The sequence below is a fragment of the Pseudonaja textilis genome, chromosome 4 (assembly GCF_049901715.1).
Source record: "Pseudonaja textilis isolate UNSWEBS1 chromosome 4, rPseTex1.2, whole genome shotgun sequence".
NCBI lineage: Eukaryota > Metazoa > Chordata > Lepidosauria > Squamata > Elapidae > Pseudonaja > Pseudonaja textilis.
In genome coordinates this window covers 9,549,386-9,567,985 of record NC_141993.1, presented here as the reverse complement: position 1 = coordinate 9,567,985, position 18,600 = coordinate 9,549,386, and the positions used below count along the sequence as shown (strand labels likewise).

Sequence of the window (18,600 nt, the reverse complement as noted above, 5' to 3'; positions counted from 1 at the left end):
GCAACCCAGCCAGGTAATTAGTAGGGGTCCCTTTACTAGCTCCAACTTTGCCCCCAATGTCCCGGTTACCTTCTGGTCTGGAGAAAAACTCTCCCAGGAACCTGCAACAGCCTTCGGCTGCAGATATTCCAATCTAAAATGATGTAAAGAGAAAACTTGAAACTATAAATCCACCAAAGCAAGATAAGGTAATAAATCTGGCAGGGCAAGATAAGGAGTTGCAGAAATAAAGTAACACAGCAGTAAATCAAACCAGTTGGGAGGATGCCAGGAACTTAAATAACAGCAGCCAACATTAGATAAACTCAATGTTTGTTCCTGACAAACGCCCCTCCCAACTGTGTGCCTTGTGAAGGGAATCAGGGCCCTTTCCTCCCTCGTAAGCCACACAACCCATGTTGCTCTCTTCTCCGTTCTTCCCTTCGTGCCCTTGGATGAAGAGGGGGTGGGCTTTGGTCTTCCTCTGAACCCCCTCTCTTTTGTTCTATCTCTTCCCTGCTCTGCTCAGCCTGACTTTGCCCTTCCCCAGTTTCCTCCACAGCCAACAGAGCCACTCTACTGCTCCCTGGCAGCTGTTGGTCTTCCCTCTTGGATTCAGACTCCAAATGGGGACATGACAGGTTCAGAAGTTTTTATTTATTAAACAAATTTACATAGCTGCCACCTAGGTGACTCCAGGTGATTGATATATATATATATATATATATATATATATATATATATATATATATATATATATATATATGGATCTTTGGTTGTTGGGTTTTCTCCGCGTAAGATTCGAAGTATCTAGAGCACGTTTCGATGAAGTCTCATTCATCATCTTCAGGCTTCTGTCTCGGCTCTGTGCTTCTCAGAGTAATGTGAGAAGCACAGAGCCGGAGACAGAAGCCTGAAGATGATGAATGAGACTCATCAACGCTGCCTAGATACTCAATCTTACTGGGAGAAACCCGAACAACCAAAGATCCACATATAAATACCCGAGAACCTCAGAAAACATATATAATATATATATATATATATATATATATATATATATATATATATATATAATCCACATTGTAATAAAAGTTGCACTTGATCAGGGCTTATCAACTAAAACATCTTTCCTGAATTCACACAAAAAAGGGTTTACAAACCACAGTGGCCCCCAAAGTCAAAATTAAAACCAGGTTTTCATTTAGCGTGCGTGGCGAAGGTGACCCGTTGTTTCATCAGCTCAGCGATAGAAAGCAATCCAGATTAGGAGCTTGAGATGAAACATGAAAGTGGAGTAACTTTTAATGCCTGTGGATTCTCCCAGTTGATTTTTATCCCAAGCGGAAGTGAAGACAAGAGCAGTGGGGCAAGCAAGGAAAAGAGACGGAAAGAGGAAACGGGTGAGGAGCAAGAAAAAGAATGCGTATTTGTAGGCGCCAAGATAACATAGGTTCTGATGCAGTGGTGGGATTCAAATATTTTTACCAGCAGATCGGTGGACGTAGCTTGGTGGGCCTGTTTTGCGCACGTGCACACACTTTGTGTGCACGCACCAAACATGCACTTTGCGCAGGCGCAGAGGCATTCTAACTCACCTCCCGCAAGCCTTCACTGTCCTGGTCACTTCAGCAGCTGCCACGCAGCACTCTGCTGTGCCGCGCAAAGCAGCTGTGCTTCAAATTCAGAGGGTAAAGGTGAGTACGGTAGTGCGGGTGGGCGGGCCCAACAGCAGAGCAGTGGAGAGAACAGGTTCAGTCTCCGCTGCTCATCGCCGCTACCGGCTCAGCAGAACTGGGCCGAACGGGGTAGAATATCACTACTGATCTGATACCTGGTTTGCGAACTGTTTTTATGTGAATCTAGGGAATGATGCTGTGATTGGACAGCTATTTGTCCGGAATGGTATAAGGCAGGGGTCGGCGACCCGTGGCTCTGGAGCCACATGTGGCTCATCCATCCCTCTGCTGCAGCTCCCTGTTGCTGGTCAGCTCCACAAATGATAGGAAGAGGAAGAAGGTAGAGGAAAATGGACGCCGCACTAGGAGGAGACTATAGTAGGGAAACCGGACTTCCGGTCAGCTCCAGAATTCAATGAGGGGCTTCCGGTTGTGACTCTTTGAATGTTTTAAGGTTGCTGACCCCTAGCATAAGGACTACATGAGAAGCGGGATGGACTAGAAGACCTCCAAGGTCCCTTCCAGCTCTGGGATTCCATGATAAGCCCTGCCCAAGTGCAACGTGTGGGCCTCTGTTGTGAACATGAACCTCCTACTAATTCTCCCTCGCCATACTTCCGACTTCCAAATCTTTATTAGACCTATTTCCAGCACTCTCTTATCAGCCGTGGCAGAAATCACTCTGGAAGGCAAATGTAGTTGAAAGCCGTTGCCTTCGGTGGTGGGATTCAAAAAAATTGACCGCTGGTTCCGTGGACGTGGCTTGGTGAGTGTGGCCATGTGACTGGGTGGGCATGCCTTTTTTTTTTTTTACTTTTTTGCAGGCGGCCCTCCACCCGTTTTGGGGGGGGCCTTCTGGGCCTCAGAGGATCCCCTAAGGGGGATGTTTTTGGTCCCATAAGGCTCCTCTGAAGCTCAGGAAGGCAAAAAACGGAGCCATTTCTTTTTGCCTTCCTGTGCCTCAGCAAGGGGAATCCTGGCACAGCTGATCGTATGTACAGCTGATTGTCAGGAGGGGGGAAGAAAGAAATACCTTAGGCAAATGTCGGGTGAGCGGGCGGGAGGGCGACCATGTCAAGGGCATGCCCAGCCAGAACTTACTACTGGTTCGGTGACCCACGCCAAATATTTGCTACCGGTTTGCCAATCCAGTGCTAACCAGCTAAATACCACCAACTGATTCTCAGGGCCTCCTAGCCCTAAATATAGACGTTTCGTTTCATTCTTACTGCCGATAGCTGTTTATGAGACTCATCCTTGGTGAACTTGGCCAATTCCTTTTCAAAGCAATCTAAGCTGATTGGCATGAAACCCATCCTAGAAGCTCATGACGCGCCCAGAGGTTAATCACGCAGTGTACCTGCCTGAACCTGAGTGTGAGAAAACCATGAAAGCTTTTCTTCTTCACACATCCAGGCCTGTAGCAGGAACAAGGTGGCCAACTTGTCAAGATGTCTGTCAGCATTCCAACTAAGCAACTCCAAACCAGTAAACTCAAGAGACAAAGCATTTCCTCCAAATTCCATTTTATTAGAGTTGTCGTATTGGCACATCGGGAAAACTCAAATCTGAGAGTTCCGGGTTTTCCCTTCCCCAAAGAAATTCAAGGATCCCTCCCCTGCACCCACCAGTCAAAACATGGCCCAATCAAGTCTTCGTCTCAACTGGAGAGCGAGAGAGAGGAGAAAGAGAGAGGGGAAGAGAAGAGAGGGAGAGAGAGGGAGAGAGAGAGAGAGAGAGAAAGAAAGAAGGAAGGGAGGGAGGGAGGAAGGAAGGAAGGAAGGAAGAAAGAAAGAAAGAAAGAAAGAAAGAAAGAAAGAAAGAAAGAAAGAAAGAAAGAAAGAAAGAAAGAAAGAAAGAAAGAAAGAAAGAGAGAAAGAAATGTGCAGGGAGTTTCTGTACTCTTGAGAAAATGTCGAACCTGTTTTATCCTCACCTGTTGAAATAGGGTGCTGCATGTCCTTCTGACTCTAGTGGCTCAGCAGCTTATGCTGAGCTTGTCGATCAGAAAGGTCAGCAGTTCGAATCCCTAGTACCCTGTAACGCAGTAAGCTCCCGCTACAACAGCATCTGCCAACCAAGCAGTTCGAAAGCATGGAAAAAATGCATGTAGAAAAATAGGGACCCCTTTGGTGGGAAGGGAACTGCGTTCTGTGCGCCTTCGGCATTTAGTCCTGCTGACCACATGACCACGGAGACGTCTTCGGACAGCGCTGGCTCTTTGGCTTTGTAACAGAGATGAGCACCATCCCGTAGGGCCGGAAACGACTAGCGTGTATGCGCGAGGGGAACCTTTACCTTCACAGAGTTAAGATCCTAGCGTCATCTTCGACATCCTTCTTTTAAGCGTCTTCCTTGGCTGTGAGTCATCTGGTGTGAGCCCCACATTTCTGCTTTGCCCAAAGCAAACTGAAATTGACTAGCCTTTGGGCATCCCTATCAGCCGTGCGACATTTCGCTAAAAGTGCAGGATTATTGACAAGGAGCTAGACAACGACTGAATATAACCGCAGGGCCTCTGTAAATAACCCGTCGCTGGCTGTGCTGAGTAGCTGCTGGACTTGAACATAAAAAGCCTGCGAGTCTATTAAAAGGTAGCCCAGTTCTTCCCTTTTTAAAACATCATCCTGCTTTTTTTTTTTAAAAAAAAAATCTTATTTTACAACTCGAATCATTCTGATATATTTCCTGCGCACTTAAGCTAGGGCTGCAATTTCTGGAGCGGGAAAGCAATTTCTTAGCTTTCAAACAAACGAACATAAGGAAGCAAAAATCAAAGGTGGAAGGAACAAAATGTACGATTTTGGGAAAGGTTCTTTATTAGAAACAGGCAGGCCCCCACAGCTCTCTTTTCAGTGGAGCCTCGTTTATTTGTGGCTTTTTTTTTTTTAAAGACAAAAAAAAAAATTACTTCGCTATTTATGTGGGTTAAGGAGAAATGACTTTGCTATTCTTATTATGACTTCTGAAGAAAAAAAACCTTTTGACTGCAATAACAAAAGAGTTTTTTAGCTCCAAAGTTTAGACAATAGTCAAGGCTTATTTTAATTTTATTTAAACAGGAAAATGTTATGTAATTTAAAACATCTGAACATTTTTATTCAGCACACAAACACCGGTGCTTGTTTTAACATAGTTTTAGATATATATATGTAGCTTCCAGATGGGGGGAGGAGAAAAAAAAGAGAGAGAGAGAGAGAAATACCACTTTCTCCCAATTCCCAATGATTGCTAAGTCAATGTTGTTGTGCAAGTAGTCCTCAACTTACAAGAGTTCATTTAGTGACCATTAGAAGTTATGGCAGCCCTGTAAAAAGTGGCTCGTGTTTCACACTTAATGACCGTTACAGCATTCCTTGGGGTTGTATGATTTACATTCGGATGCTTGACATCCAATGCTTACATTCAGATGCTTCATATTTATGATGGTTTACGGCATTCCCAGGGTCACCTGATCTCCTTTGGCGACCTTCTGGCGAGCAAACTCAACAAGAAAGCCAGATTCACAACCGTGTTGCTAACTTAACAACTGCAGTGATTCCCTTAACCAGTGTAGCAGGAAAAGTTGTTGCAGGGAACAAAACGCGGTGGACAAACTTCTCACTTGGCAACATAAATTCTGGGCTCAGTTGTGGCCGTACGTCGAGGACTACCTCGAAGTAGGGCTTCGGAAGTAGGGCTATGTCCAGGGGTGGGCTGCTGGGGGTTCGCAGGGGTTCAGGAGAGCCCCTACCTAAGGTCCTGTGCAGTTCAGAGATCCCCCAAATCCCAGAGTTCGATCCTAGACAGCGGCAGTTTATTTGTCTCTCTGGGCACAATGAGTAAATACCGTCTGCAAACTCCTCACTGGCAACAAGAAAGGCATCTGGCCAGTAAAAGCTCAGGTCCATTCAGTTGCCCCGATGCAAGGGATTCCAGTAAAAGACAAAACAAATGTAAATTACAGGACTTAGCCTACGAGTCTCAGACGTATCTATCCAGTTATAGTTGGTATCCTGTATGGGTGAAGTTCAGATTCATCCTTGGAAGTGTTTGGCATTGAGCCATCCTGCTTTCTGAGCTGTGTTCATTCTGCAAGTCCCTTGGCTCGGTTCCTCTTCCTTTCTCTTTTCATCATCCCAGCAAACTTTGTCCCTACAAATAGGTGTTACTTTAAGACCCTCCTGTGCAGGTGTAGATTTGCAGTCATCCTGTTTTAAAAAGTGCCTACTAGCTTAGTAGTTACTAATATGTAAAAGTGAAAAGCTGAGGCTGTATACAGTGGTACCTGAGTACTCATTTTTTATTTGGTTCCGGGAGGCTCCGTGAGTACCAAAAATGATGAGTTAGCGAACAAATTTTTCCCATAAGGAATAATGTAGTAAGTTACAAGGCAGCCGACAGCAACAAATTCTAGCTTGCGCATTGTGTATCAAACAGTGAGTACCGGGACAATATTTTCATGTCAAAATACGTTGAATACCAAATTTTGATGAGTTTCAAAGCATTTGGGTACCAAGGTACCACTCTATTATTACTTTATTCTACTGCACTACAAAGAAGTCAATGCTGTTTTTTTTCCCTTTTCCTCTACACCTTCTTCTCTTCCCTTTTCTCTCCCTTACTTCCTATTTTCATTTTCCTTTGTATTTTATATTCTAATAAACTAATACAATTCTCTGTTTTTTAAATTGTCTACTAGCTTTGAGATAAGGAGCATGATCCCATGTCACGTTTTTAACACTGACTTTCTACTTTTGTCTTTTTGTTTTCTTTTGATATCTGTTTACATTTCTATCATATTACAAAATTGGACTAAAAAAAAAAATATGACAGCTTTGCAGTGGCTTTTCTGATGTTTTTAGCAGTTTAAACTTTCTCGAAGCACCATTAAGGAGGAGTTTTTAATTCGAGTTGTGGCAGAGAGAGGTTGTAGAATGAAAGAAAGGAACAATCCGGATTATGGTATTATCTTCCACTCCAGATATGGAATTTTTAAACAAGGTTTATAGTATGGTTGCACAATGTTATTTGGGAAATGGATGGCAAAAGTGCCTTAGATCTGGCTGGGGAATTCTGGGAGGTGAAGTCTGCATGGATTAAAGCTATCAAGTTTGAGAAACACCGCCTTACATTACTTTTGAAACAAACGTTCCTCTGATTAGAACAGAAGCTGTTGAGCCTAATTTTGATCATGTCAGAAATAATAAGATATAATAAAAAGACCGAAATATATTCTGAGGAGGTTTGAAAATACAATGAGGGGATAAGGTAAAGTTAAAGGTTTCTCTCGCACATCCGTGCTAGTCGCTTCTGGCTCTCGGGGGCGCTGCTCATCTCTGTTACAAAGCCAAAGAGCCAGCGCTGTCCGAAGACGACTCCGTGGTCATGTGGCCGGCATGACTATACGGCGAAGATGCACAGAACGCTGTTTCCTTCCCATCAAAGGGGTCCCTATTTCTCTACTTGCATTTTTATATGCTTTCAAACTGCTAGGTTGCCAGAAGCTGAGACAAGTAACGGGAGCTCACTCCATTATGCGGCGCTAGGGATTCGAACCGCCGACCTGCTGACCTTTCTGATCGACAAGCTCGGCGTCTTAGCCACTGAGCCACCACCAGGTCCCTAATGAGGGGATAGGCGTATGCTAATTTATTTCTTCTGATTGGACTTACCTCTTTGGGCCAAAACCTGTAGTTAATGTAGGGAAGAGAAACCAGGAGCCCTGGTGGCACGGTGGTTAGAATGCCAGCATTGCAGGCTAACTCTGCCCACTGCCAGGAGTTCAGTCCTGACAGAGGTCAAGGTTAACTCGGCTTTCCCTCCTTCCTTCCGAGGTCGGTAAAATGAGAACCCAGATTGTTAGGAGCAATATGCTGACTCTGTATACTGCTTAGAGAGGGAGTGTAAAAGCGCTGTGAAGTGCTGCCTTGGAAGATGGGTTTATTTTTAAATTGTGCCGTCTCAGAACAGACATACTTAGCCATCGGTCACTGTGTGGTTTCTTTTGGCACATTTCATCATTGGTCCATCTAAGAAACCTATTCAGGGGCTTGTTTTAGCCCCACAGAAGTTACTTTGTCCGATTCTGCAGCATTTCTACCAATGGTATTAAAATGTGATATAGCAGTCAGAATGGATCGTCGTAGTAAAGAAATCAGCAATAAACAGGAAAAGATGGCTTGGTATTTTGGGGGTGGGGGTCCTTGGTGCTCTTTGTTGTATGCTTCCAGACGTTTCATTACCCAACTCGGTAACGTTATCAGTGCGAGTAGTGAATGTGGGGTTTGCTCCCTGTTTATACACAGCAATTTTGTAGAGGTGTGGTTAAGATGAGCAGGGATAAATACCAGACAAATCAACCAGAAAACAATACCCTGATCAAGGAATGACCAAGGGGAAAACCACACACACACACACACACACACACACACACACACACACACACACTGGCAGGGTTCTATATGAACAGAACTCAAACTCCACACTCACTAGCATTGATGATGTTCTCTATTAGGGTAATGAAAAGCCGACCAGCAAACCACCAAACCCAGAGAGCGCCACAGTTCAACCCTGAGCCACAGATATTCTCTTCTGTTGATGTTGCCTTATTATATTAAAACAGATTAACGAAAGAACAAGAACAAATATCCACAGCAGCTTTAAAGTGTCAGCGCATCAACTTTCCAAGCATTTGCATTTAAAACATATTAGAATAGAATAGAATAGAATAGAATAGAATAGAATAGAATAGAATAGAATAATGAAAGAATAGAATAGAATAGAGTAGAATAGAATAGAATAGAATAGAATAGAATAGAATAGAATAGAATAGAATAGTGAAAGAATAGAATAGAATAATGAAAGAATAGAATAGAATAGAATAATGAAAGAATAGAATAGAATAATGAAAGAGTAGAGTAGAATAGAATAGAATAGAATAGAATAGAATAGAATAGAATAGAATAGAATAGAATAGAATAGAATAATGAAAGAGTAGAGTAGAATAGAATAGAATAGAATAGAATAGAATAGAATAGAATAGAATAGAATAATGAAAGAATAGAGTAGAATAATGAAAGAATAGAATAATGAAAGAATAGAATAGAATAATGAAAGAATAGAATAGAATAATGAAAGAGTAGAGTAGAGTAGAGTAGAGTAGAATAGAATAGAATAGAATAGAATAGAATAGAATAATGAAAGAATGGAATGGAATTCTTTATCGACCAAGTGTGATTGGACACACAAGGAATTTGTCTTTGGTGCAAATGCTCTCAGTCTACATAAAAGAAAAGACCCAGTCATCAAGAGTCAAGAATCATAAGGTAGTGATAGTAATGCAGATTTTGTAAATAGTTGGACAGTGTTGAGGAAATTATTTGTTTAACGAGTAATGGCGTTCGGGGAAAAACTGTGTGCAGTGCTCTATAGTGTCGTTTTAAGAGAAGGAGTTGAAACACTTTATGTCTGGGATGTGAGGGGTCTGTAACAGTGGTGGGATTCAAAAAATTTTTACTACCGGTTCTGTGGGGGTGGCTTGGTGGGCGTGGCAGGGGAAGGAGACTGTAAAATCTCCAGTCAGAGGTGGTATTTGCTGGTTCTCTAAAGTACTCAAAATTTCTGCTACTGGTTCTCCAGAACTGGTCAGAACCTGCTGAATATACCACCTCTGGTCTGTAAATATTTTCCCAGCCCTCTTTTTGACTTCCTGCAGTATACAGGAAGATGATGGCAGGTTGGTAGTAATTGTTTTTTTCTGCAGTCCTAATCATTGTCTGAAATCTTTGTCTGTCCTGTTGGGTTGCAGAACCAAACCAGACATATTAGAATAAGAAATCCCTGTGGAACATGACTTCGGGAATTCTTCCTAATCTTTTTACCTGCAGTGGCCATAGGAACAACTCTCCGTGTATACGGTTGTGTAGAAGTGTGTACTGGAAGCACCAGATTAGCTGCCCATGCTCTGCTCTCTGTGGGAGGGGAAAAACTGGCAAAAGGAAAGGCCAAATTTTAAAAACTGGCAGGGAAAGCCAGGTGGCTGAGAAAGTCGCGCCCCCCCATCCCCCGTCCTCCCCGTTATTCCATTCTACTCTGGCTGACTACATCACCTAAAGCAGGGGTGGGATTCTACCAGTTTGGCCCTGCCCCTCCCAAGAGCGGCCCATTTTTGATGCAGGTAAGTGCAGGTTCCACGTGGAGGGGGGGAAATGGGCCTTCCGGAAGTCTGAAAACAGGCCTGTTTCCAGCTTCCGGAGGGCCTCCAGAGTCCTCTGGAAGCCGTTTTTGCCCTCCCAGAGACCCGAGAGAAGCCTCCGGACTCTGGGGAATGCAAAAAAAAAAAAACGGCCTTCCTGGACATTCCAGTAGGCCACACCCTCCCAGCAACTGGGCAGCAAACCAGTGGCTGGGATTTTTGAATCCCACCCCTGGGCCCAAAGTCAGTGCATGCAGCCAACACAGAGATGCGCCATAAGGAGAAAGCACATTGCAGGTACAGGCAGACACAGAACAAAGCTGTCCCTGTCCGCTGTGCTCGCCGGTGGCACAGAGGTTGGGGGAATCCCAGAAGCCCATTCTCTGCAGACTTTCCCTCCCTGGTCTCCATCGATGGTCCTTCTCTCCCTCTCCTAGAGATGACGTGCATCAGGTGTGCTCAGCCTTTCATATGTGTTTGTGTTTTTACCCGCTCCCTTTTCATCTTGTCCTTCAGGCTTCCTGTCTCAGTTGGTCTACGAGCGGCCGTTGACGGAGTGCATCCGTGCCGGGCACTACGCTGCCAGTGTGATCATCAAGCGTTCCGGTTGCACCTTCCCAGAGAAACCCGATTTCAAATGATACCGGCACGCTGAGGGCTCCATAGGAAACGCTGCCGACTTCCTGTCCCCCTGTGACCCTGCATTGGCCTTTCTGTACTTCTGTTCATTTAGACCTCGGACACATCTCTTGGATACCCTTCTCCCCACGTCGTCGTCATCCTGTTGGACTGCAACATCATGCAGGGTGCAGTTTCTGGTGCCCTGTACATATCTCTCTCTCACAGACACACACACAGACACACACAGAGTTCTCAAGGGAACGCCAAAATTCTTCTACTATCCCGAAGTTTGACCAACGCTGCTTACCTTGGCCAGAAGAGAATTCAATTGGGAAATAAGTAGAATCACGGTACAAGTCTAAGAAATAGAATTGGTCCTTGCTGTAGTTTACTTACCTTCCCAGCTGAACCCTGGTTCTCTTGCAGTAATGAGGATTATAACCATGTTTCCTGGGGTGACCCAAGATTATTGTGTGATCTGGGGTAGGAAATTGGATGCGGGTTCCTCAAATGAGAGGTAGGACTTTCATTCTCCACGTTAACTTGGATTTTGGCTCAGGAATCTCATTTTCCCAGAGCAGGATCTGGATGTTTATGATAAGTGTAAAGCCCATAATAGATATGGGCCATATATATATATATATATATATATATGGGGCATTCAGCTTTGTTCGGGTATTTTCCCACATCATTATAGTTGTGCTTTTAAAGTTGTAGCAACGTCAGGCTTCTGTATTGATGATGGCAGATGAGATTCTGCCGAAACATTGCTACAACTTTAAAAGCACAACTATAATGATGTGGGAAAATACCCGAACAAAGCTGAATATCATACATGTAAGTACCCGCGAAAACTTAAGAAATACACACACACACACACACACACGTATTATGTATAAACAGAGTACAGAAAATTCATGCAGGCTGTTTCTTTGGGATACGTCAAAATGTTTTATTTCAAACGCACAGTTTTAAGACAATAAGTACGTCAAAGAATGGAAACATCTTTATTTGTATTACAGTATTCAAGAAAAGTGTTCTCCAAAGTAATTTACTATGTAATTTGATACTGATAAATAAAGGAATTGTGATACAGGCGTTCTCTGGGTTTTTAATGCTGTGATGGGGTTCTGTTGCAGTAAATAGACTCTTATAAGAGTAAGTGGGAAGAATAACTGGACTGCAATTCATCAATGATGCTGATAAAAATACATAATTTACTGTAGAAAGCAGGAAAATTGATGTAATTAAGTAACCCAAACCTATAACTTTGCCAGTATTAATAGGCAGGGCGTTAAAAATACTGGTGATATCGATCCAGTAATGAAAATCTAGTGGTTGTTATTGAAATAAAATGGTTTTCGTTTGGAAGCCAGCAGAATTTCAGAACTTCCCATCCCCAAGACAGAACCTGAGAAAAGCTGGATATGGATCATTATTTTATGGCAAAACTTTCCCATTGGCCAAGCTAAGTAACTCCAGGTAGGAGAAAGATGGCTAGTTGACATTTTACATTTCAGCATAAAATGTAAACCGGTGGCGGTTAATGTAATAAAATGTATATTCATAGCTTTGGGCAGCCAAGCATCAGTGACCCCCCTCCTTTCTCTCCCACCCTCCCTCCCTCCCTCTCTCCTCTCTCTCTCTCTCTCTCTCTCTCACACACACACACAGCATTACATCTGTTCTCCTTTTTGTTCACCCAACTAGTTGAGTTCATCTCGCCTCTCTCGTGCCGTGCGTAAAAAAAATACCCTCAGGATTCCAGTTTTGAAATGGAAAAAATAACACTGCCCAACAGAGGTGTGTAGCAGTTCAACTGTGCAGGGAGAGCAATTCATGTAAAGCCCTCTCACAAAGAAGCCAAATTTTTTTTAAAAAAATTGGCCTTGGTAATTCACATGTCACTGAGCCAGCATAAAGGATGAGACGTCCATTGTGGCAACGGAGATGGCCAATTTCTCAAGATGAATGAAAAGTTGAGAGATCAGAATAGCAATTGGGGGATGTGGGTGGTGGTTATCCTTCCAGCTCCTGGATCCCAAGTGGAAGGACAGCTTCTCCAAACTCTGCAAATCTTTAACATCGCTCTTCCCCGCCGGTTACTGGAGTGAGACGTTTAATAGCCACCGGTTGCCAATGTTGCTGAACAATCAACTTTCTCAGAGAGAAAGTGAGTAGGAAAAACAAAGCCATCTAAAACTCTGCAAATCACAAATACACTGTGCGCACAAGTCATTGTCCAGATGATCTGGTGAGTGGCTGACCTGCACTATCTTTCAAAACAACTTGTGGTGTCTTATTGTGCTGTTTCGCACACTTTGGAATTGTGATTGTCTGTGTGCAAGTCAGGAGACTTGGATGGTAGATACGTTTGCTGCAGCTCTAGTAGACATCACATCTCTTCTTTTGCAATGCTTCTTGTTAACTTTAAATATAAATCTAGACAGCATACTAAAAAACAGAGACATCCCCCTGCCAGCAAAAGTGCGCATAGTCGAGGCTATGCTTTTCCCAGTTGCAACGTAGGGCTGTGAAAGTTGGACCATAAAGAAGGCTGAGCGCCAAAGAATGGAAGCCTTTGAACTCTGGTGCCGGAGAAGACTCCTGCGAGTCCCTTGGACTGCAAGGCCATCCAACCGGTCAGTCCTAGAGGAGATCCACCCTGACTGCTCTTTAGTAGGCCAGATCCTGAAGAGGAAACTCAAAGACTTTGGCCAACTCATGAGAAGGAAGGACTCTCTGGAGAAGAGCTGAATATTGGGAACACGCAAAAGAAGAACGGGACGGCAGAGAATGAGGTGGCTGGATGGAGTCATGGAAGCAGTAGGCATGACCTTAAATGAACTCCAGAAGTTGGTAAAGGACAGGAAGGCCTGGAGGAACATTGTCCATGGGGTCATGATGGGTCAGACACAACTTCGCAACTAACAACAACACACTTTAAATATGGAGGGAGAAAGGGACTTCCTTATCTATGGCCTAGGAATGCAGCAAAATGCTCTTTGAAGCATTTATATTAAGGGCGGTTTTTAAGTGGGCAAAACTAGGTAAATTAGAAATATTTGATAAATCATTGGAGCTAGTTTAAATGCATTGCATTAAGCAGAAATGGGAATCTTCACTCGCACTTCCAGTCCAATTGTGCAGAACAATCTAGTGTGGTTTTTTTTTTCTGGTTATGCTTTGTATTTATTGCTGTCTTTTCATAATGCGTTTTCAAAAACAAAAAGGTTGTCAGAAAAGATACACATCAGTTGGACTTTTCCCCATCATGTTTCTTCAATAGGAAGACTGTCAGGTGCAAGCAGCCAGATCCACAGGTGAAAGTTCAAGATCAGTACTTTATTGCTTTCTGCCTATAATACAAGAACCTCCCTGGACTTCTTGGGAACAAAAGATAAGGTTTCATGGAACTTGGGGACTGGGAGATGGGATCAGGTGCAAGTTTCCAAGGATTCATGATTAGTTCCCCACTTGACCCTTCTCCCTTGCCTGACTCAGAGTTTCCCAACAAAGACTCTGGTCATCTCTTACAGCTTTGAGTGGCAGGTCCTTTCCCCGCTTGGAAAAGGCATAGATTGACCTGAAGAAGCTGCCTCATGCATCCTCTGGTAGAGAAGACCAAGCTGGCCTGAGTTGGTCTCCCAACATAGACCTCACCTGCAAGGGAAAAACCCTGGCTCTCTGTAGGTGCCCTGAGGAACACCTCCAAGCCCAAGAATAGCAATAGCACTTAGACTTATATTACCACTTTACGGTGCTTTCACAGCCCTCTCTAAGCAGTTTACAGAGTCAGCCTCTTTCCCCCAACAAACGACCTTGGAAAGATGGAAGGCCGAGTCAACCTTGAGCCTGGTGAGATTTGAACTGCCAAAATGCAGTCAGCCGGCAGTCAGCAGAAGGACCCTGCAGTACTGCACTGTAACCACTGCACCACCGCGGCTCATGGATTTCCTTCCCTTCATTTAGCAGCTGTCTGTTACCTCAAGTCTTTACCCTGAGGTAAAATATGTGCCGTTTCCCCACCCCGCAATTATTGGGGCAGAATAGCCACAAGACTTAAGCAGAATGTGCCAAATTGACTCAGATCAAGAATTGCGTTGTCTTCCTGGAAAGTTGAAATAGGGATTTTAGGATGAGCAGACAGCAGTGGGTCTCCAGGTGCTGGACTTCAACTCTCGTAATCCTCATTTATTGCTCATCCTATCCAGGGAGGAAGGGAATACGGTCCAGTAACTACTGGGGGGTGTTCAATGGTTTAGAAAATAGGATTAAATAAAACAAAAAAAAGATTAGTTCACCAGCAGCTAATAGTGATGACAACTATCTGTCTGCTCCAGAATCCTGCACTGAGGAGTAATTAGTGGCGAGCAGCAACGGAAAGTAGCTGTTGCCTTTTTATCTCCCTGGCTGGGGACTCTGGGACTAGCAAGATGGATTAAATGAACCTTAGCCTGATCCTACAGGGATCTCCTTATCTTCTTTTATATGCATGAGTTTGTGGATTTTAATCCTGAAGTGTTGTCTTGGCAGAAAGGAAACCTTTGAAATAAATTTGGGTGGGGGGCCATGCTGGTTTGCAGCCGTCAAAAGTTGAAGACTTGCCTTTTTCCTAACAACATTTTCTAACCATTTTCTCTTTTGCCAAGACTTTCTGACCTTCACTAGTGAGAATTCCTGCACGGTCTTCGGCAGAAGAACCAAATACATTTCAGAGTCCACAAATGGCTACGAAAGCCTTAATTTTATGAAGACGGGCTAGGAAATGCACAAACTCATAGTTCTACATGGCTGTAGATATCCTTGGTAAGGAGTCTTCCAATCCTTCGGTGCTACAGAACAAAAGCAGAAGATGCACCAAACAACGAAGTTCAGGCAATGCGGAGTTCAAGAAATAGGGTGACATGTTGAATTGGTGGCTGTTGTTGTGGCTCACTGGCAGCCGGTGCAGAACTGGCAGCAGAATCAGACTGTGGAGAAGAACAGGGACCAGTCAGGGAGCCTGGAGAGGACTCGGGTGAGGGTCCTGTGTCCAATGCAAGGATGGGGCCAGGACCATCTGGGAGTGCTGCCTCCAAAGCCTCTGGAGTCTGGCAGCAGTGAGGCAGAGAACCCAGGGGAGCCTGTTCCCAGTGTGTCTATGTGCAGAGCTGCCAGAAGGCAAGAGCAGCTGAGACAAAAGGGGTGACTTGGGAGTAAGACTTGGAGGTGATTGCCCCTCCCCTACGTTATAAAGGAAGTGCAAAGGTAGAGGAACATTTGCAGGAAGCAAAGTCGTTCGTTCGGTTCAGATTCATTCTTGAAGCTCTTTGTACTTCAGCTGGCTTTTTTTTCTAGTTCATTTGACAGTTCTGTTATTGGCAGCACTTCTCAGGAAAGAAAGGTGGGTGCTTATCTTGAGGGACTGTTTGAGATTCATTACCGGCTGGGAATGAAAACAATTCCCAGCGTTGCAATAAAGTAAGTCTTGTTTTTAAAACAAGCGTGTGCATAGTTATGGTCTAGGAAGCCTTGGTCAGAACAGGTGTTCAGTTGCTTCTGGTGTTATCCAGAACTTCAGATATGAACATAGAAGGACGTCTGATGTCTCTATTTTGCTTGGATGACACCATGCAGAAGTCTTGTGTCAGGACTTCTCTACGTCTTGATTCTGGAATGAAAGAACAGGCAGCCTTGCAGAATAAAGCTACAAAAATCATGGAAGCATACAAGATTTGGTTCGATTTTGAACATAGAATCAGAGGTCTGTCCACAAGCTTAAAATATATTGGACAAAAATACATACCTGGTTGGAAAAAAAATGATAAAACAGAATATAGAGAGGAATACCAGAAATATTCTTATTGGGCATTTTACTAGAAAAATATGATAAAGAGACTATATACTTGATTTTACATGTACTAACTGTAGCTAGAATTGTGTTTGCTCAGCAAAGGAAGTGTAACGAGATCCTGACACATGAGAAGGTAATTAAGAAAATACTAGAACGCTTACTATTAAGGACAAAGAAGAAACTAAATACTTTTTGACATGGGACTCATTTTATCGATGGCTAGACAATAAAAACAGAAAGAAAGGGACATAAAAAAGAATAAATGTTAAAATGGAAATTTGTTGAAATGGATAAACAAAATATTATTGTTACTATAGTATTAATGTTATTGTGGTGAATGTTATTGTAAACATTTCGATTATGATCATCTAAAAACAATTGTACCTAGACAACACACTGTTTGATTGAAATATATTTTTTATATATTATATTAATAAAACACATAAAACTTAGGGGAAAAAAAGAACCATAGAGGTCTAGGAGACCTCATGCCATCCTGGTCAAAGGTTGTCTACCCTATTTTGGAAAACCTCCAATGATAGAACATCCACAATGACAGGAGGTAAGCTATTCCATTGATTAAATGCTCTCACTGTCAGAAAATTGCCCTGGCTGAGGAGAAATTTCTCCCTACTTCCAGGTTGGATCTCTCTTTGAAAAGCTTTCACCCATTATTTCTTGTTATTTCTTACCCTCTAGTGCTTTGGAGGATAAATCAGTCCCCTGTTCTTTGCGACAACCCTTCAAATATTGAAAGACTGTTTCTGTATCTTCCAATAATAGTTGAATGGAACTGGACTGAAGTAAGAATTGGTATTTGCCGGCCTCGAATGATTTCGAGGAATTGTCTTAACCGAGAAGGGAATCGAGATAGTGCAGATTGGATTAAGACCATGACCTTGCCAGAAAAGTATAACATTAGTACTTTAATTGGCCATTTTAACAACAGAGAGCAGGAACAACTTACAGTGAATGGTGACATCTGGCAAAATCAAGAAAAAGACTCACTTAGATTTGTGGAATGATTCTTTATTTCTAGTGGGAGAGCGTAACAGATCTTGAAAGCCTGCCAAAGCAATTCTCCAGATCAACCAATACCTACCATAAGTAAGTTGGAATCTCTTTTTTATGCCGCTCTTGTCTCTTAAAGGAAGAACTCTTTTCAGTTAACAGAATAGCAGAACTGGAGGTCACGTTTGAGAGAGAGAGAGAGAGAGAGAGAGAGAGAGAGAGAGAGAGTAGGCAGACAGGAAGATAGATTTATATATTGGATGGATGGATGGATGGATGGATGGATGGATGGATGGATGGATACAGAATAACAGTTGGAAGGGACCTTGTAGTAGATAGATAGATAGCTAGATAGCTAGATAGCTAGATAGCTAGATAGATAGATAGATAGATAGATAGATAGATAGATAGATAGATAATAGGCAGGCAGGCAGATAAATTTATAGATAAGATGATAGATAGATAGATAGATAGATAGATAGATAGATAGATAGATAGATAGATAATAACAGAATTGGAAGGGACCTTGTAGGTCATCTAGTCCAAATAGATACAGAAATAGAGATGATAGATGATAGATGATAGATGATAGATAGATAGATAGATAGATAGATAGATAGATAGATAGATAATAGGCAGGCAGATAGATTTATAAATAAGATGAGAGAGAGAGAGAGAATAGACAAGCAGATAGATTTATATATAAGATAGGTGGATGGATGGATGGATGGATGGATGGATACAGAATAACAGAATAACAGAGTTGGAAGGGACCTTGTAGATCATCTAGTCCAAATGGATGGATGGATGGATGGATATATAGATACATAGATACACAGAGATAGATAGATAGATAGATAGATAGATAGATAGATAGATAGATAGATAGATAGATAGATAGATAGATGATAGATAGATAGATAGATAGATAGATAGATAGATAGATAGATAGATAGAAAATAGATAGATAGACGAACACAATACAGAAGCCTGATGATAGATAGATAAAAAAATAGATAGATGATAGATAGAAGACAGATAGAGAGACAGATTTATAGATGAGAGAGAGGGAGAGAGAGAGAAACAAAAGAGTGCTGAAATCAGAAAGTTGGTGATAGCAACAAGACAATCAGGTTAATGAGATTGTGGTTTAATCTTGGAGAGAAAAACAAAAGTAGGACAGGCATGCATGCAACCCGAAGGACACGCAGCACAGTCATCTCTGCCCAAACATCTGAAGAGCACAGTAGCTTCAGAGCATAGTCTCACAGAGGTGCCACAATAATACCTTCCACCAC

At 42.8% G+C, this 18,600-nt stretch overlaps 1 protein-coding gene across 4 annotated transcripts in view; it reads left to right on the top strand.

Moving 5' to 3' along the window:
- ADK (adenosine kinase) overlaps window positions 1-11,553 on the top strand; it is a 239,474-nt gene extending 227,921 nt beyond the window's left edge. For 2 of the 4 annotated variants that reach the window (XR_015743669.1, XR_015743670.1), the window contains exons 11-12: window positions 10,351-10,609; window positions 10,681-11,553. Coding sequence is in view for 2 of the 4 variants with exons in the window: in XM_026710963.2 (XP_026566748.1) it covers window positions 10,351-10,475 (125 nt within the window). In the remaining 2 variants the exon portion in view is untranslated. Of the gene's footprint in view, window positions 1-10,350 lie in introns of all 4 variants that reach the window. The other 2 variants (XM_026710963.2, XM_026710964.2) reach the window with 1 other exon arrangement.
- The last annotated feature ends 7,047 nt before the right edge of the window (window positions 11,554-18,600 follow it).